At 38.8% G+C, this 21017-nt stretch overlaps 1 protein-coding gene across 6 annotated transcripts in view; it reads right to left on the bottom strand.

Annotated features, from left to right (window-relative positions):
* Positions 1–15926, bottom strand: part of CD44 (CD44 molecule (IN blood group)) — a 62833-nt gene extending 46907 nt beyond the window's left edge. For all 6 annotated transcript variants that reach the window (XM_082760729.1, XM_082760732.1, XM_082760730.1 and 3 more), the window contains exon 1: positions 15758–15926. In XM_082760729.1, coding sequence (XP_082616855.1) covers positions 15758–15824 — 67 coding nt within the window. In that variant the 5' untranslated portion in view covers positions 15825–15926. The remainder of the gene's footprint in view (positions 1–15757) is intronic.
* Positions 15927–21017: the final 5091 nt, after the last annotated feature.

Below are 21017 nucleotides of genomic sequence, written 5' to 3'. Positions count from 1 at the left end.
ACTGTTTTCAATTCAAGTAGATGATTTAAGGAATGCCATCCAAAAATTCCCTGTAGTTTGTTTTTTTTTTTTTTTCTTATTTTCATTTCAGTTTGGTATACGAAAAAGTTCTGAACCTCAAAAAGATCATTGGAGAGAAAAAAATCACAGCTGCATCTTTAACAGATTGCTGATATTAAAAAAAAATTCTCTGCACAGCTGGCTTTTTAAAGGCAACAAAGTCCAGGAAAACACTTTAAAAGGAATTTACCTGCATGCTGCAAGGGCTGCCTGCTGAAAATAGAGACAACATGCTCTTAATAGCTGGGTGTGGTGACAAGAAAGTGAAGATGTCTCTCCATAGATGCAGAGGTATAAAATCAGACCTTTCTTTGAAGTTGTGCCAAAACTGTTTCTACTATGCAGTTATATTTGGGCACCTAGTAATTTTGGCTGAAAGGGCAAATAAGATGGTAGCTTCCTCACATCCCTGTATATTGTTAACTACGTAAAAAAAAAAAAAAAAAAAAAAAAAAAAAAAACATAACCATGCTAACCCTGTGAGCCAAATGGGCTTAGGTGGATCTCTGAAATGAAATGAAAAATAATAAGGAGAGATGTGGCAGGGAAATTTACAGTAGCTGAAGTGGGATGAATGGCAGTAGGAGGATCTCCCTTCTCTACCAGATGATAAAAAGTGTTCTATATATTTCAGTGTTACTTCAGTAAGTACACACTGGAAACGAGATGTGGAACAGAGCTCAATCTCTTGGCTTCCCTCTAAGTTGTTCGCCTTTATGAATGTACCTACCAGGCACAAAATCATTGTTTCTGTATTTGTTTACTGATAGGCAGAGATCATCTGTACATTAATCTGATACTTTTCCTGGCTACTAATTTATCTTTATAAAAATGGAGGGGGAGTGGCACTATTAATAAATCAAGTATTCATAGAGTCACTCAAAATGCAAGTAAGTACAAGAAATATGTTTCATTCTTCTGCATCTGCTGCAGGAAGGAAAAGTCTGCTAATGCATCTTCCAAACATGCTTCATCTGCTTGGCAACTGTTGCTCTGGTAAACATCCTGAGTGAGCCTATCCAGTGTCATCACTTACGATAAACTTCCTTGCTGCTGACATTAATATTATTCTTTTTGTAATAGTTTTACCCAACAGTGGTCTGAAAGTGTTCAAACTCCACTGGAACATAGTACAGCTGTGCAGCACCTCAATGGAAAAATTGCAGGCAGTGAAATCATAGTCCTGGAATTAGACAGTTATCAGATATGCCCCCCTTGAGATGATGAAAACATAATCATCATTGTCGATACTAGGAACGCTTCAGGCTGTACAATGAGTAGTCTAACCCCAAAGGCTGAGTAACAAGGACTGTGAAGCAAATCAGTTGGGACTGATTCCATGCAATCCAGGTGAAGAAATGTGTATGAAACTAGAGCTGGTGAATAATAGTTGGAGTCTGATCTTTATTGTTTGACTGAAAGCAAATTGTTTAGTCATTTGGGATAAAAGCAGGTGAGATGCAGTGTTGCTCAGAAGACAGATCCCCAACCTGAAGCTCAAAGTGTCTTATATCTATTCCCTGCACTGTCATCTACCTGCAGATATAAGACACGTAAGCCAATTCATCTCTCTTTACCTCAGTTTGAAACTAACCTCCTTAATAAAGCAATTTAAGATTGACTGATAAAGAACACTGTAAGAGCAAAGAACTATTACATTGTTGTTTTATTGTGTGCTTGCAAGTTTTGCAGTCAGCTTCTATCTAAGCTTTGAGAAGTCACAGGATGCCTGATTTAACATTTGTGGTTATTTAGACAAGAAATTCATACAAAATCAGACAACAGATCAGCAAGTCCAATAAATGACAGATTTTGTCATTTGGCAGCATGTTACTCAATAATAATACCAGGTGTGATTTGAAACTATTATTCATGTGACATTGAAAAACTTCAATTTCCTGGTAAACAATTTATAAATTTAAAAAAAAAAAAAAAAAAAAAAAAAAAGCTTAAGTAAACAAAATTTCTATTGAATATTCTCAATGTTTTATGTTCAGTCTTACAGTAAGTTCATTACAGAAAAGCAAGCAATGATCAAAACTGAAAAGAGGAAAAAAAAGGCTTTGAATAAGAAGTAAAACATCTATTGACTTTAACAAGGCCACTTCACAAGGAAACAACAGTGAAAGGAACCTCAAGAATCTTTTTGAAAGCTCTGAAAGCCAGCCAGTTAACAAAAAAATAATGTTAGTCATCTTTGCACACTAAAAAAAATAGAGATGCTTAGAATATGCCTCACAAGGTAAGATGTCGGAGGACAAATGACCCAAGCAGGAGAGAAAACTGCCCAAAGAGGAATACTTATCGGTACATTCCTCACAATGCAGATGAATTCATACACAGTTTCTTTCACATCCCCACTTAAATTTCAGGGAAAATTATGAAAAAAAAAAAAAAAGAGAGAGATAAAATAACTTTTTTACACAAGTTTCTTGTACAAATTTGCAAAGAAGTGCCTTACAGAATAATGCAAAGTAGCACTTTAAACAGTTTAGATCTTAATTGCATATTGGTTAAAATATTGGACAGCAGTCCACTGAACTTGACCAAGATCTCACTGGAGACTGAAACTGGAGAACTGAAACTTCCAACGTAGCGGATGTTTTAATGACTCATACTAGATTCAGATTTCTCCAATTAAAAAGAAAAAAAAAAAAAAAAAAAAAAAAAGGAGTCATTTTAGTACATAGCTTTGCAGTTAGAAACCCATACTTCTGAATACTTGCCATTAAAAAAAAAAAAAAAAAAAAAAAAAAAAAAAGCCAAATAAGATATGGTATCATCTGCATTTCCAAGGTCTGGAGAATATGCAAGAGTCATAAGCACTGATACTTGTGTTCATTGGAACAGTCATTGTCCTAACAAATTACTGGATGAGTTTGTGACCAGCTATTTATAACCCAATTAACTGCTGAATTATAATTAAATCATGAACAAAAACTGAAGAAAGCTACTTATCTGAATCAATGGTTGGCAAAAAGAAGCTGTCTCCCTTTGTGATGTTAGATTGAAACCCTGCTTTCTTCCACAGTGGGATTTTGGGTAAGTTCTGTTAACAGCATTGTTCTCTGTTTGTTGTATGCACAAGATCTTACAAATGCTATGTTTTGAAGAGATCAGAAATGCTGGATATGAAAAAGGAAAGAAAGAAACTTGGAAGAAAGAGTTCTCTACAGAACAGATCATGGAAGAAACCTGAAGATTTAGCAGAGCTTAATTCAAAGGCTATCATGAAAGATGAAAGAAGAATATCCAGCTATGTGTACAAGCTACTGCAGTTTCAGAGATGTACAGTTGTTTGATCCTAGTGTGTCCCTCTCCATGAAAACATAAACACCAAACTATGCGTTTTTTTTCAATAGAGGGATGGCAACAATGTTACTTTTAGGAGCACTGGAAAGCATACTACACATTATTGAAAAAAAGTTAATGAAATGCACATTTCCTTTGCACTTCCTGAAGACTGTGAAATTTACCTCTGGAATCATTAGGACAGACCAAGTGAAAAAGCCCAAGATTTTCCTTGTCAGAAAGACTTGGTTTGGGATCTGCATTAAGTATGATTCAAACAAGAAGTCAGTTTTGGAAACGATCACTTTATATAAGTACATGCAATGATTAAAACCATCAGCTTAATCAAATCTTTTCTGGAGTCTATGCAAGTCGGTGGGAAAGTTAAATGTACTTAAATCAGTGTAGCCTCCTCGCACAGAAAAGAACTCTGTCACACCCATTGCTCCCTCCACTTCCAACACTAGGAGGGCAGTGATCACACAGCCTGTAGCCAGAATGCCTAGGCTAGCAGGAAGCCTCTACCGGAATTTTTGGTGGCAAAATGTTGCCATTTTCTGCACTCCGTATAGCTCTACCCATCTGTATGCTAGTTTCAACAATCTTGAAATCTTGACTTACACTGAAAATACCAAAGCGCAAGAAATTTTCTTAAGATGCATGCAGGTTCTTTGTATCCCATGTTCAGTTAAATTTCTTACAGTTCTTTGCACAGTCCTAGTTTGGAATCTTTTTATAATTGGTTAAGGAAAAAGTTATGTTTAATTTCTAATGTTTCCAATTAACATTAGTATGTACATAATGTTGTGGCTATTGCCAATATGGAAAGAATAACTATATGCCTTAGGTCTCATATATCTTTCTTACTTTTTTATTTTCCCCAGATATTTTAACTTAAAAATTCATAGGAAGCAGTAAGGATTTGCATGCATAAGGGAAGAATTGGAAAGAAGTATTAGCAGTGTGGCCTCAGTCTTATGTGAATTCAAATATTACATTAAATCCTAAACACATTTAGGTATGTGAGAGCAATGCACTACTGTTTGCATGCAATAATCCTCAAGCAGTGAAGCACTATTGTCTTCCAGAAGTGCTGGAATGATTGTGAAGCCAGTGACTTTGCTGTGATGCTAATGGGTTCTAATAATCTTCTGTTTTAATGAAATATAGCTGTATTTTAAGAAAAGATGCAGAATGAAATCAATCTTTGAACTGCAAATGATAAAGTGACATACCTCAATTTATGTGCTATAAGTTTCTTGACAGTAGAAAGCATTCACTCTGAGCAAGAGTCAATTCAAACAGCAAATTGGGCATAAGCCATCTTTATAAATAGAAAACCCTAGATAGGTAGCATGATTTTTTTATTATTATTATTATTTTATTTTTTTCCAATGAAACTGCTTACATTCTTGAAGCAAAAGAAACCATACATATTAGACAAAGCAAACAGCTGTTCTTGTGTGACCCATTATTACCAGATCATTGAGACCAGGAAGCTTAGACTGAGATAAAAAGGAAAGGAAGCCAGTAAGAACTCTGAAAAGAGAAGTGAGGAGATGTCATCATGTACTAGCAAAAAATAAAAGAGGGAAGTTCTTTACACAAAGCAGAGATCTCTCAGGAATAATAGAAGTAGCTGATGTAGAGTGGAAACACTTTTACAGATGATATGCTACCAGTCATTGTGCACAGATCCCATTTGTCTTTCTTGAATAGTGCGAAAGTCTCTTAGGCACACCTTACTATACCATTTCCTAAAATACTGCTAATTCTGCCGAGTCTTAAAACTATTTTTTTTTTTTCTGAAAGGATGGGAGATACTGGGTGCTTAGCAATCAGTTTAAGGTACCAATCCAGTAAACTGAAAAGCAAAAGACAGCCTTACATTAGGACATGAACATGTTGCTATAGCTGTAACCGTGGCTATATTTGTATTGTGGTAGGGTTTTCTTGGTGAAAAGAAAAAAAAAAAAAAAAAAGTTGTTAATAAGTTGTCTTGCACTTCTCACACCTGAATTTCCTGTGAGCCAATAGCAATATGATTGTGAAGTGTGCTGATAAAGTGATATGACCTGAACACTGAGTATCAGTAATAAAGTCAGTAAAGTGTCTGACTGATACTGTTAATAAACTCATTGCAGGTCTGCAAAAAATGGGTTATAAAGTCGGATGCTTCATAAATTAGAAAAACACTTAGCTCTTGCTCATAACGTAACACAGGCAGGAGCATTTTCTTACATGGGTTGTTCAACTGCAGTAAGGATTGCATAGCTAGGCTCAGATTACTAAACGGTCAGTAACTGAGGAGTTTCCTGTTTTTAAGATGCCAGCTTTCCAGAAAATGTTCCAGTCCCCTGTACTCTTGTAAACTTCTGCATCAGTAGAAGAACTTTTGCAGGAGGACTTTTTTTTCCTTTATTTATTTATTTTTTTTTTTTTGTATGAATAATAAAAATGCTTACTTCAGCTGAAATAGCCTTGTATATGAAATCATAGTTGCTTTCTGAAATTCAAGCAAAAGAACACTAGTTGTGTTGATGAAGCACAACATTGGGACTTAGGAAAAAATGTTTTAATTCCAGTTACATTGCTGGGTAACTTACTTGCTTTCTCTCAGTTTGCTTACTTGTAATGTGGGGGTAAAATCACTGACTTCCAAAAGCCAAAAAAAAAATAAAAATAAAAAAAAAAAAAATGGAGCTAGCTTTTATATTTGTCAGTTCACTTGTTTCTCACTAGCTAAGGTTATCTTTATTCTGTTGAATAACAATATACTCAAACTTGAAATTTCAAGTTATCTGGTAATTTAAACATATTGAGCCTGATTCCACCTGTACTGATTGTACTGATAAAATGCATCAGATGAGAGAGCTACCCCCTCTAGACCAAATGTTGTAACATGTATGTAAACTGCATGTAATGCAAGAAAAAGATGACTACATGGAACTAAATTTCATCAGAGACTCCACCTGTTTCTAACGTAATACATTGAGAAAGCGTAAGCATTCAAGTTCTCTTTCAAGAAGAATTCAGGTTCCTCTTTTACAGAGCCAGAAACAATCCAGCAAATGACAAACAGAAGGAGTACTTCTTAGGCATCTTGATGTCCAGTTCAAATGTCTAAGTTGCTGTAGCATATGTTAAGAGAACACTGCATTGTGTTATTAATGCTCCCCTGAAGCTTTGAGGATGTAGTTTTGTAACATTAAGTAGATGTTATCAGGAAACACTTTCACAGGTTATATATACTCTTATAGGCATATAACCTTTGCTGGGCCCAAGACTTTCAATGCTGTAGCTATGCTGTATATCTAAATAGGATTGTGACAACAAAGAAGCAGCTGAAGAAAATAGCATTGCATCTCTTTTATTTTGAAGGGTAACCTAACCAAATAGAGAGGTTTTTGGACTTTTCCTCTTTTGCTCAGCAAAGAAAAGTTCCTAAGGAATTTTACCAATTTACCAACATTTTACCAGTCTTGCATTGGTCTGTGAGTAACATACATGTATTGTGTACTCTTTTCTAGTTTACCATAGTGTTGGGCCCCATTGGCATATATAGGAACAGGTGTCCCTAGGAAATGTAAAAGATCTAAAGAAAAAAAGCATCTCAAAGTCCAGAAACACAAACTACTTGTTATATGAACTGCTGAGACAGAAATATAATCTCGGCAAAGGGTTAACAGGAAATAAATTTGGATGCCGTCATTGATCTCAATAGTCTCCAAGTCTCAGGATATGCCACCTTCTGGAGAACTGGATGACTGGGCTTTTCTCTTGAACCCACACAGACAGAAAACGCTGTCTAACACTTATGCCTGTATTTTCTCTGAAAAAAGTGAATGACTGGGCTGACCTTACTCTTCCATGATGGCATAAGATTATTTCACTGTCTTAAAAGCCATTGAATGCTGGCTCTATTCAGGATGAACACCAACTGCATCATTACTAGATAATGTGTGAGACTTGGCAGGCCAATGAGAAGGAGAAAATAAAGCAGAACTGCCACAATCATTTCCTATCCAGCAAGCAGCCAGGAAAAAAAAAAAAGAAAAAAAGAAAAAAAAAAAAAAAAAAAAAGGAATGAATGAATGGGACTGATCTAATGGAAATATTAGGAGACACAAAAGTCATCATACACAGTCTGAGAAAAGCTTTGCAACATTTTACACCACAGCAGTGAGCAAATGGATTCAGGGCTTTCTGTGGCAAGCCACGAAAGCAGGAAAGAAACTTCTCCCCAGTCAGTCACCATGGGAAGGTGTCTCACATGCTCACACTGTCTGCCTGTTACTGCTTTACATACAAGAACTGTGAATTTGATGGCTGCCAGTTTATACCTTAGCTGTGCCGTTCAGTTATGAACTAAACCCACCAAGTATCTGTTCTCTATAGGCTATAAAATGAATTGGTTATGTTCTGGAAAAGAGAAGTTTAAGAGTTTAGAGCTCAATATTTCAAGCAAAACATTTTTATTTTCTGTGCTAGAAAAATGTTGTGCTTTTTCTCTTCCCAAGAAGGCAAAGTGACTCTTGCTATTGCAAAATAAGAGTGATAATTTGTTATTACCACTCTTCGGAAGTCAGTGGATGCTCCTGCCCTATTAGCCTCATGCTGAACTCAATGACAGCAAGTCAGACTTGCCAGCAGAGATGGCTGAAATAAAAAGAAATTGTAAAAACATGAACAAGAAAATTTTCTGCTTGTTTGAGTCTTCTCTGAGGCCTGCCTCTTGGAAGAACTTGGTCTCCATGTTTCATTTTGCTCAAGAATGACTAAGCTGCTGAATAGAAGTTTTACTGGATTAAATGGATTTAACCTGCTATCACAGACACAGGCTGACAGGAGTCTAAATTTATCAGATTGCTTCAGCCAAATGTTACAAAGAGATGGAGATGGATTAATGTGTATGGAATGGAAAGTAGGTGGGAGAAAGAGAAAAAGTTCAAAAGAAGATGTGAACATATACAAGATACACCTGGCTAACAACTGGAGACAGCTGGTTGCCACACAGTGACAGTTAAACTTCTCTGGACCTGTAGCCTTCTGTTTAAATGGCCTTATGGCATCATGGGCAGGCTGCCCAGCCTCAAGTTAAAGACAGTGGGTCTGTTCTTAGCTCCTCCTCTTGCTGGGTCATTTTGTGTCTCTTTGCACTCATCTTTCCCAGAGTATCAAGCCCTTATGTACAAATACCTCATAAGCTCAAGAAGATAAATGATAGTTATTACTAGGAAGTTTTGCTTCAACCAGGAATGAAACATGAGTGGATTTAAGGCATCATTCTTCAATTAATTATTAAATCAATTTTAAAGTTCAGGAACCAAAATAGGTGTTCAGTTTGACAGTAGGATGAAAGACTTAGATCAGTTCTCATTTGCCAAACTGCTTCAAACATCCCGTATCAGAAATAGACCAATCCCGAATACAACCTTTTTTTATTTTTTTTAAGAAAACTACATCAGGAACCAAATGTTATTGCAGTGAAAATAGCTGCCAGTCTGTCATGTGTATATGAACAGCATACACACAAGTAAACAGGATAAAACTATCAGAACAATGGACAAAAAAGTTGATTAAAATCTGATTTTAGTGGGACTGCTACTGGAGAATGAGAACTTGAATGAAGACTTGACTTGAACAGAATACATGTTATTTAATTTCTGTGTTTTAAATATTCCTATATGTCAAATTTGCTCATAAGCAATATTCAGGAACAGAGAACAATAAAAACAACAACATTTATAAATCTAGGGACTCATTAGCAAAAAAGGGCTTTTTCTCTACACTTACACGCCTGAGAAAACAATGGAAAAGGGACAGGATATTAATGGAGGATGCCTAATCAAGCAGGAGGAGGAAGAACAGGGAAGCAAGTATAAGCAAACCGTGAAATGAGCTCAGGCCTCACCCTCAGTTTCTTCATCATTAATGAATCATGTTTCTTTATAATTGGCAAAAACTACTTTTCCTTGAAGCTTCCAAGTTAACTGTTTAGTGTTCCCTGCACAGAAGCTTCCCCCAGAGCTCTCAGTTGAAGCCAGGAGACCTCGCTGCCACTCGCACAGCCACACTGCATCACCACCTCGCCTCCACGCTCCCCAGCAGCGGAAGATGGCAAGATGGCAGAGGGTAGGTAAACGACTAATCGCTGCCACCACCACAAGTCCTAAGGCACTTCTAAACTACTAGGTTTGCATGCTGTAGAAGGAGCAGTTGCCAGCTTGCTTGGCCCATTTGGGGTGGGCGGGCGGGCTCTGCCTGCCCTTTGAAAACTCTTGAGTCGCACTGCGATGGTGGGTGTGATACCAGTCCCAAGCTGATGTGCCTCCCCGGCAGCAAGATGCATTCTCTGAGTGGCTGCCAGCCTGGGGCTGGTGCTCAACTTTCAGAGTCCCAGCTGGCTGCTAGCCTGCTTGCTGCCCAACCGAGCTCGCTCACATCTGCCCACAGGGTCCTGGCTGGCCAGGGACCACGTGCTGAGCACCAGTTCACCTCTCGCTTCTGCATGGGAAGGCTGCAAGAAGCCATTCATCACATCTACCCACACACACCACACCCTGCTGCTTTACAGACACTTATGCATTAACAAAAATAACAATAAAAAAGCCCCCTAGGGAAATATACTTCTGAGAACCTGTTTCACTGTGGGCCTTGCTAACTCGCTGCCATGGTGAGACATCTGTAATCAACAAAAGCTATGTCACAGCAGATTTTTAAGTATTATATGCTCAGCAAGGGCAGATTCTTATTTACAAAAACAGGTACTTACTAAAACAGACATTAGCTGTATAACTGATGATCACTGTCTAATGCCCTCTGCCCTGCCAGCTGCCCGCCTGTACCCTGGCACCCTCTTTTACAACCATCTCACGTTCCTGCTGGAACCGGATCATTAGCAGAGACAGAGACGGAAGTTTTACCACAGCTGCTGCATGTCTGAGGTTTTCTTTTTTTTTTTTTTTTTTTTTTTTTTTCTGGGGGGGGGGCAGGGCAGGCAGGGGATGGGCAAAGACACAACACAGTCAAGTCAGTTAGAGTTTCCAGCTACTTAATCTAGTTCGGTCATCAACAAAAGGAAAGAAAGAAAAAAAGCAAATCAATATATTTCTCAAACTGCAAATGTAAGTAAAGTTCAGGTCTTCTTTGTTATTTTTACTTTGAATCAGTGTGGTTGTTTGAGTTTCCCTGCTAGTAATTGTAAAACTAGATTATTCTTCAATTTCTTTTTTTTTTTTTTTTCTTTTTTTTTTTTTCTTCCTTATTTTGCTATATGAGGGTTGAAGGTTATTGTACTGAATTAAGATTGCTGTATTATAAAACACAGCCAGTGTTGTCATGTAGAGGAACTGGAAAGTCCCAGATCCAGTGCACACAAAAGGGAGTTCAATTACATGCCTAATTGTATGCACAGACTCCAAAAATGACAGCAGATTTCTTTAGGCAGCAAACAGTTGCAGAGGCTTGAACTTTAAATCGCAATTAGCTGAAATTTCAGTCTGACTGACAGGGCTCTCCGAGGAAAACCCCTCTCTCCTCTGCTGGTTGCTGTTTCACATGGCTGCCTGCAAACTCATCCATGCGCTGAGCTTCTCCACCATGCCTTGGGTGGGGTGGGCCCTGGAAGCCACAGCGAGAAAAGAAAATCACCGCCAGCTGCTACTGATATTACTGTTGATACTGCCGTAGAGAGGCCTGTGATTTCACAGGGAGGAAGTTGATAAACATTCAGGGCTGAAACAATCTTCTCTGCCACCAGTATTAACAGCAGCCATAATGGTCACTGATAATTACAGCGTCTGATGGCCGTAAGCCTGGCTTTGAAATGATTATTACCTCCCTGGGAGTGACAGACAACAGCATTGTAACCGCTGGTGAACTTCTGGCACAATCTGGAAGATGGTGAGCAGCTGCTCCAAACTGGCTTCTCCCTTCCAGTTAATAGCCCACAGAGAATGGTCTAAACCACCAGATATACCATAAAAAGCCTTATGGGCAAAGGCAAAATATAAGTAGGTTGTAGGTGTGGTTTCACTCGGTATCAACCATGGCATATTTAGTACAGAGGTATTGGTGACAATCCCAACCTCTGTCTTTATTCTCTCACTTTGCTTGCCTTTAACTGTAATAATGAGATTCTGTAGTCTAAGAATTCCATTCAGTGCCAAAAAACGAAACGTGATTAAAACATGCTCTTGGTTATCAGCTGATGCTATAATATCATGCATTTCAAACACCATGAATTGTTCCAGTACAGCATTGTATTCTTTTCAAAGTAGGCAAAACTACTGCGGTTGGTCATGTTTGTTTCACAATTATCCTCTCTGTGAGGTAACCACATACATTTAGACTTGGTCCTGGGACAAGCAATTTTAGGGAACAGTTCAGCAGAAAACACTCCCTACCTCTCTTCCATAGGATTCCCTTTTAAAGAAAAATCTTTAAAAGGGAACGTTTTTACATGTTTTTGTAAATAATGCAATCTGTGTTATATGAAATTGAGAATTGCCGCCTTCTGTCCTAACTGCATTTTCAAACACTTGTCTGTTAATGTCAGAACAGAAACGCAGGGCAAGAAGACCAGAAAGCAAGTGGGGAAACCTTGTTACAGCATCACTGGACTTTCCCAAAACGTCTAAGTTCTTGGGCACAGTTTTCCTCTCTTCATATAAGGAGCACTACATCATTTTTTCCCCTGCTTCTCTACAATGTATTCCACTACCAGTCATCTACATTCAGAACTAAAATTAACCTTTTATCAAAGAAAAAACCCAGTTACCAGATGTTTTAGACTCCATCTTCTGACCCAGTAGCATGATCACCAATACCAAAAACCTTTAAAGCTGTTTATCTAATCTGCCTTTATCTAATTGCTCCTTAAAATCAATGTCTCTTAGCAACCTATTTTCAAACTTAGCTACTGCTGCTAGCCGCTCCCTATGAATACCATCTCTTCTTTGGCAAGAACATTGCCATCTTGAATTGTTTGCCCTTTACAGTTTAATTAACATATATCCCACAGTTTTCATCTCTTATTTTTCCTCTGCCATGTCAAAAGTGCAGCTTTTATTCTTCTAACTTTTCACATATCTACAGACTCCACTCCTGTTACACGTTAACTTGATTGCTGCTGCAGGCTTATTTTATTCCTCATTTCTTATTTTTCCCCTGTTCCTAGTAGTTGGTTCCCAAATTAACTGAAATCTGCGTTGACATTTATGCTATTTTTTTGCTTGGATACTTTTCATGTTTCTTCTCTAACTTAAAATTCTTTGAGACTGCATGCTGTGTATATAACCAATGTTAGTTGTTTCCTGCAATCCACTTTGCTCCTTGTCACACAACCAAACATTGCTTTGAGACCTTCATTTTTCTTTACTATATTTTCCTGCTCTCTTCCATGTGTTCTTTCATTTGCAATGTTTTTGCAGTTGTCCATTAATGAAAGAATTTTTTAACCACTTCATGAGGTTCTTGAGAGCCCATCTTTTCCACAGTGTAAAGTGTTTTTGCATTAATGAGCTCATACTCATTTTCTCTGATGTTTATACTTGTCTATCAGCATCTCAGGGCATCTCATCCTACTGGCACATTCTTGCTGCACTAGAACCTCATGCATGTTTAGGTGCTAGATAAATAACAACAGTATTAGTACTGTCTTCAAGTCCTGGCCTATAAAAGTCATGGGAACAGTTCTGGAAAGAAAGACACGCTGGGTATGGGGGAACATTTCATTTGATATTGGCTAGAGCTACCAGTGACTTTAATAGCGTTTAGTTTTAGAAGTTCTACCTCACTTCTGTGATGCTATCTTCCCTCATTAAGCCTTTCTCCAACTTCCTGTTTTCAAGGTAAAGGTTCTGCATTGTGGTGAATACCGGTGACTAAAGATGCAACAAACGTTTCTCCAAAGACTGCAAGACATTCCTGTGCTATGGTTTGTTGCTTGTGTCTGTGTGTGTGTGTAAGCTGTTCAAGGACAAATATATAACCTTTCCATTAAGCAGTGATGGAAGTCCAAGAGAACTTTAATAAAGTGCAGTTTCTTTGCAGCTTTGGGAGAACAGCCAAGACACACACTGTAAGGACTAAGTGAAAAAAAAAACAAACAAACAAACAAATAAACAAACAAACAAAAACCCAGCAAACCTAGCATAGAGAGTTTCTTCAAACTACTATATTTACAAATTTACATGACATACGTAAGCTAAGAGGCAGGCAGGTCCCTTTGTTTGTGACTGACTGTTTGCTATAGTAGCCCTTCCTCAGAGCCCTATCTTGTCCTGAGACTCTGGCCACCTCTTCAGTGCTGATACATAAGCCTCTCCCTCCCACTGGTGGACTCATTCTTCCTCTTTTCATTCCATCTTTACTCCTACTTCTATTCTAGTTTCTTTCAGTTTGGGGGTCAAAATTCTATGAGTCACTTTGTGTTAATCTAGGAAAACTTTGAGAGAAATATTTTTACAAGTACATAATATCCACAGGGGAAAATCTCTCCAGAATCGTCATTAACCAAGATGTCAGCCTCCATATCCTCCTGGGGTTTGAAATGTGGCTCAGACTACACAGACAACAAAAGTCACATCAATATCATGAGTACACCTCGCTGAAATATCAATGACACTATGGTCATAGCAACACAGAACTCAGGATGAATCAGTTTTTCAACAGCTCTCTATATCTCATCTTTCCTTTAGCAATCACATTAACAGCAACCCTTGGATGTTTTTATTTTTGCCATAATCAGCACTAACTGAATCAGAATCCAGGAACAGATCTGAATTTGGTCTTCCAACAACTATGATCCAACATCAGTGGCCAGTATTCTGTGATGCACACAGGAAAGTCACTGATTTTAAAAAAATAATAAATAAATAAAATAAAATAAAACCACCATCAACTGCCATTTTGAAGTCATTACCGACTACAAAGTCATGCTGGAATGTACCGCATACCAACTAAAATATATTGTAGCTATAATCTAATACCTTGCTAAGCCATTAAAGAAACTTCCCCGTGGGGCATATGTGAAGTCTGACATACTTCTTGTAACTATGCTGAAGTAGTAGGGTTTTCTTCTATGTCTCACTGCAAAAATACATTACTTCCAGAGTCACTACAAAACCTGCTTCTTTAGGACACTCCTGGCAGCTCATAAAAGGAGAAATCAGTTGAGCAGGCGGTAACCAAACCATTATAATCCTACAGCATACAGACCTGGAGTAAGTCAAAGTTTTAAACACGTCGGATATCCTTCATATACTTTCTCTAAGGACTTTATCTATATACCTGATTTTAACAAGAATATTTCAGTACAATAGGTAGGCAATTTTAGGAAGAAAGCAATGAGGGCTCTCCAGCTACCCCAGATGCACTGGGAACTGTTCACTCTGACACACCCATCCACAGCCCAGCCGCGCTGCAACCATTACAGAAGTATCCAATGCTGCTCAGGCAAATGGGATATATATGTACCGTACACACACACACAGCCCTTGGGTGACAATGGCAATGAAAAATGTACTTTGTTAGACTCCTGGAACTGATGAGTGGAAAAATAATGTAGAAGGATAATTGTTACCCCTAACCACAAAATGCCTCAAGGCTGTTGCTGTCACAATGAGAGTCTGTTAAAAGCATGGCCATTTCCCTCAGACACGGGTGAGCCTGCACCATGTCAAATTTCCAGAGCACTTTGTCATTTTGGACATACAATTATTATTTTTTCCCTACATGAATGTTTCATTTTTAAATGCAAATATTTGAAGCAGACAACCAAGCTACAGAAAGCTAACTGATAAACAACAAATTTTGCATGCGCTTGAACCCCCCTTTGTTCCAAAGTCTCACCAGTCAACCCCAAAGAAACCTTAAGTTAGAAGCAGGCATGCCTGGCATAAAAGCTCTCCAAATATCAGTCACACAGATCACTGCAGTTTTGTTTCTGTTCAGCAAAGCTGTGTCCAAATGCAGTCTGCATTAGGTGTTAGTTCAGCCCCTCTGAACTCAAGAATACAGCTATATGCTGGGGAGGGGGTTCCCCCACACTCCACTCTAAAACAGAGCTAGGAGAGCGACCTAAGTATGTAACAGCAGTCACATTGTCGAACCGAGCTATACCAGAGCTATTCTAAATTCCCTTGTGTACCTCTGTTCTTAGTTTAAACTTTAACACTCTACAACTCACTTTTTATGGATCTGGAATTGCCCTTTACAAGCAATACAGAGCGGCACAGCTGCAGTTACAGTTCTAAAGCATCTCTGATAACTCCCATAAATAGTAACACTTTATACAAAGATAGATGCAAGGAAGCTTTTAGCTATATAGCAGAAGAGCTGTTGTTGTCTGAAGCAGAAACTTATTAACAATCGTAAATGTTTTCATTCATACAAAACTTACGTGTCTCTGTTAGACAAAGCTTCAGCAAACATAATCCAAAAGTTGCCCACACGTAGAAGCTGGCCATTGTTTTCTCAGAATTGTTTGGTAAAAAACAGAGATCCTTGTGAGCTGCGGAAAGAAGAAAAGCCCCGGCGCTTGTTAAGCCTGCAGTCAATGAGTCTGAAGTTTGCTGCACTTTTTATTCTGATTCAAAGGAACTGGAGTAATGACATAACAGGGAGGGGGAGCTCCATCAAAAGTCACACCCATATTGCAACAAACTTACTGGGCAGCGAAAGGGGGAGCAGCAGGGGGGGGAGGGGGGGGGTGCCTAGTACTGACTAAGCAGCCGCATGAGTTTTAAAGAGGCACTAAACCTCCTATTCTTACACACCAGTACAGCCAAAAGTTATATTTATCATGCTTACGGGAAAATGTGTATAATCTCTCATGAGGTAGCAGGAAGGCACTGTTTGCTACAAGCTCCCCCTCCTGCATTTTAAAACAGCATTAATACAAACCAGGCAAACATACTAAAGCACTAGAGCTTCAAAACCCCAGCAAAGAACCTACAGCTGCCTGGATGTTTCCCCAAAACATTTTGCTTGTTTTGTCCCATCTCATCATTTTCTCACTTTGCAGTAAAATTTACAGCAAGCAAAAATACCTGCTCCACAACGAACCTTTCCAAAATGTTCCTGCTTGTACCCGGAGGATATCCTCGTGCAGCAGGTAAATCAAGGTGGATCGTTCCACCCTTGGCTCCTCTGCGCAGGCTGCTCCAAAGATGTGGTAACTAATGCCAGTGGTGGTACTGAGGACTAAGGTCAATGTTTTATTGACAACACAAGGTAGAGAAGGAGTTATTCCTCCTATTCCCAATTCACAAAGCAGAGGAACAGGATGAGAGCACGTGACAACATTTGATACACAGATGAAGTCCTGGTTCCCAAGGGCCACATGTTTATTGCCATGTGGGGCTCTGTGGGACTCTACAATCAGCGAAAGATGCCACATGAAATCCCTCATTGAAAAACCTCAAACCTCTGCAGATAAGAGAAAGGTACGTCTGTTGTGTGCCCTAGCAATCTCCCGTAGTCTCCATGTCCAGGTCTCTCCTAGGGGGTCATGGCAAACGTTTGTGTGCAGCAGAATGAGGGGCTGGAGAGGGCTCACCCAGCCCAGCACACCTCACCTGTAGCAAGCAGCACGTGGCAATGACTGACAGCCTGTAATCCCCCGATTTCAGTTTCACTCAGCAAATTCAGAATGAAAAATTCTGTATCGGATTACCATGGTGTCAATCCTCCCACTTTAAAGAATTTTCTCATTAATTTTTTAATCTCTGTTAACGTGAACTATGGAAAAATACAGACAGGTCTTTCCAGCCACAGGCACGAGAATGTTACGCTTTGCCTTTTCTTTGACTTTTGACTTAAAGATGGCTGGCTATCCCTTCCCCAGTCAGCCAAATTTTTAACATGTTCCAACAGGCTTTTCCTACAGGTCTGGAATATCTGATGGGACAAGGTTAAAGAGAAAAATCTTTCCTTAAAACCCAGGGCATCTTTTTATTAAGAATCTAGAAACTTTGAAGTTACAGATGAAACATACTTTATTTAGTGAATTTGTTACTTTTACTTTTGAAAAAATGTCTTAAAGAGCAGAATAAAAACAATCACCTATAGGACTTACTGTTTATAGTAGTGGAAAAGAAATAGTTCTGTGAATTCCTGTACATTTATACCAACAGGTATTCTGGCATCTAACTATATGAATGAAGTTTGGGGATTGAAAATGCTGGAGCAGAGATAAAGCATGTTGTCAGTTTACTAAGGATATCTTTTTCTTCAATTGATAAATGACTTTTGAAATTCACCCCAATGTATGAAACAAAAGAATGGTGTATTTAATTAAAATTTAGTTATCTGTAAGTGCTGTTGTTTGGTTCGTTAGTTAGCTGGTTGGTTTTGATTAACATAAAATACCTCTTTTTAATGTCCTTTATTCCCAATTAAATGGAACAAACAACCAAAAAAAGGAAGTCTGTTTTCTTTACTACGGGTAAATGGAGAATAATGTTCATTTCAGGGATGTGGGCAAATGTTACAGAGGCAGGTGTCTTATTTTACCAGAAGTGGAAATTCCCAGTCTCTTCATGGACTGAAGTTTCTAATTCTAGCTGTTCTGACATCTATGAACAGGTTGTTTTCTCAATACTGAGCATTATTTGATATGCATCTTAGACGTCTCAACGTTTCTGCATGTGTTTGGTGTGTACAGGGGGTATTCCACTTCAGAAAATCTGCTTCTTGCTTGTTGTCCTCTGAAATTGGGCTAAGATTAGGCATGTTTAGACCAGGTGCACATATATGATAATACCTAATGCAAATGGAAAGACAGATATATACAAGAAAAATAATTCATCACAGTATGTCATTTCATGTGATAAACCACAGAAATAATTACTGAAATGTATATATATAACAAGTCAGCCTGTCTATTTCACATGCCATCCACCTGCGTATGCATTAGCCTAGGACATAGACTTGCATTTCAACCCCCTAAGCACTTCAAAGAGCTGCAATAGATAAATAAATAAAACTGACATGGAAATATTTCCTTCCTTCTCACCCAGACATGGAATTTCTCCCCTAAAACATATTGGCCTGAGGTAGACAGCAATCCATATTTAGCCTGGGTGCGGCAGAACCTGATGCTGCCCAGAAAATTTAGTTGAAGGAGATGTTCACCTCTGCGAAAAGGGTCCTGCAAGATTATTATTATTATTATTATAGTGAGAAATACATAATATTTTTTTTTAGCTTGAGATAATCTTACGGAACATGAAAATCATGAAGCAAATATTCAGCTGGAAATGCAGTTGACCATTGTTTTAAGGTGAGGCCATTAGTTCATACCCATTGTGCGTCTGTTTCCATGACATTATTGTTAACAACACAAACTGCGCAGTGAAATGTCAGAGCTTTTGGAATTTTCTTACTCCCTTGGCAACAAAGAGTTAAATTCCTGACACCAAAATTTTGTAAAATAATTAAAGGTACTAAATGAAGTATGATTTCAAAAGAGAATCTGACAACTAATCCAACAACAGTAACAAAGCCCCAACATTTACAAAATGTCTTTTTGAGAAGCCTTTGACAAAGCAGATATGGAATCTATGATGGTGCAACGTAGTAGAGAAGCACCAAAATAGCTCATTCATGATTTTATCATATACATGAACTGTAGCCAGCACCAATTAATTTTGATAAAATCCTGTTAGGGAATACATGGTTTGGAGCCCTAGAAAAGGAACGTGTGTGGCTTACAGCAATATAAAAAGTTTTGTTTTTTTTTTTTTGATGGAATCCCCTTAGAGGATGAAATTCTGGCCCATCTGAGGTCAAAGGCCAAAATTCCACTAAACACAGCATGGCAGCCTGTCCCTATAATATATATTTATTTGGGTTTTATTAAGCATAGAGACCAGTAAATGAAAATACCTGAACTTACGATGAAAAAAGAGATATCAATGGACAATGGTTTCTTTATCAAATGGGAGCAATTGAAACAGAGGGAAGAATAGAATTTTGTTTCTGTCAAAATTACTCGCATTTTTTTTCAAAAATAGAAACACGGAAAAAGGATGTTCATAATTTGAAAAAAAAAATCTTTTTTTTTTTTTCTTTTTCTATTATCATCAGATTATTATTTTTTAAAATAAAAAATCCTTTTCTGAACACATTTTTGTGGAAATGTCAAGCTTTTCATGGGGAGCTAAAGAGTGTAATCTCAGTGAATATAAAAAGCACAAATCTCATTAGGTAATTGTGGTCGTGGCAGCGTACATTCTGCACAGACTACAGCTGGCCTGTGAGACGGGCTGTAAGGCAGTTTCAGGGGTGGAGGGAGGATTTTATATCCATTTAACTACGATCTCCAAAAGATATGGTATTTTTAATAAGATTTCCTCCTGTGTCCCTAGACTGCAATCTTATTTGCTACATTTCAGACTGGATTTAATTTTCGTGATCAACCCTGAAACCAGGTTTGTAATGGAAATGGTTGTAAATGCTTCAGTGTAGCAAATCCTGTACTGCACACTTTTCTTGGGCTCTGAGTGCTGGTGGGAAGGCATAAGAAGAGTCTGTGCTGGTTTAAGCCAGAAAAGCTACTCTTTTGGCTGGAGGGCAAAGCACTCCCTTGGGAAGTTGGGCACCCGGTTCTACTCCCATCAACCTTTTGTTCCCAGATGTAATTTACAGCTTGTGTCCTGCAGAGAGTCAGGAAGATGAACAATGGCTCCTAGTTGTTTACTTCTGAAAAAGGCAGCAACCCAGATTGGCACCTACCGCATGGATTCATCAGCCTGTTTTACTGGTTTGCCCCAGATCCCTAAACAACTTGCTAATCCAACGCAGTCAAAAGTCTGTAACAGCCAGAATCCCTCAACTACTCTGAAAGAAATGTTCTGCAGCAAGGTTTCCTCTGCAGCAGACTGCCTGGCCCCATCAGCTTCCTTGCTCCTTGCAGTGTCCCAAAACAGTCAGCCCCTGGCTGACTTCATGGCTCACAGAAGTACGCCTTCAGGACATCCCAGTGCCTGTCCCCATCCACAGCTTCCACACCATTGTATCCCGTTAGTTTCTAATGCTAGATGCTGGAGATGGGGCAGGAAACCTGCACAGAGCACACAGCAGCTGCCACCAAGAGCCAGATGTCCAAGCACGCAGCACAGGAGTACTGGATGTGTTAGGAACCCACAGAGCCAAAAGCAGCTGGGGGCTGGGGCTGGGGGCGGTGCAAGTGGGACTGAGGGAACAGGGGGAGACATCTCTCTGCAGGTGGTTTTACTCTTCCTCTGTCCCTCCCTCCTCCTTCTTCACCCTCCCAGCACATACCTTGCAACACAAACCTGAAAATCTACACATCAGTGCATGACTGCCATCTCTGCACTGATCTTTGTCTTCCTGCTTTTGTTTCTTTCATCTGCAGTTTAACAATAGGTAAATCAAGCTTATACTGTGCCATCTCCACGATGAGCTGTTTCTTGTCCTCCCCTTTCTCCTCCCCTCTGCCCCTTTCTCCATTCTTCTCCTCCTGGTTTTGCTTCTTGACTTCTACCTCTACTCCTCTCTCCCGTCTCCACTTGTTTCACCCTTTTCTTATCTCCCATCCTTTCTTATCCACTCTCTCTTTTATGCAGTGGAATAACGAAGTCAAACATTTAATGCCCCCAAAGAGCAGGTGAGCTTTACAAAACTCAAACATACTC

This window comes from Aythya marila (genome assembly GCF_965140915.1).
Source record: "Aythya marila genome assembly, chromosome: 5".
Classification (NCBI taxonomy): Eukaryota; Metazoa; Chordata; class Aves; order Anseriformes; family Anatidae; genus Aythya; species Aythya marila.
Note: the sequence above shows the minus strand (reverse complement) of the source record. Positions and strands in the feature narration are given on the sequence as shown.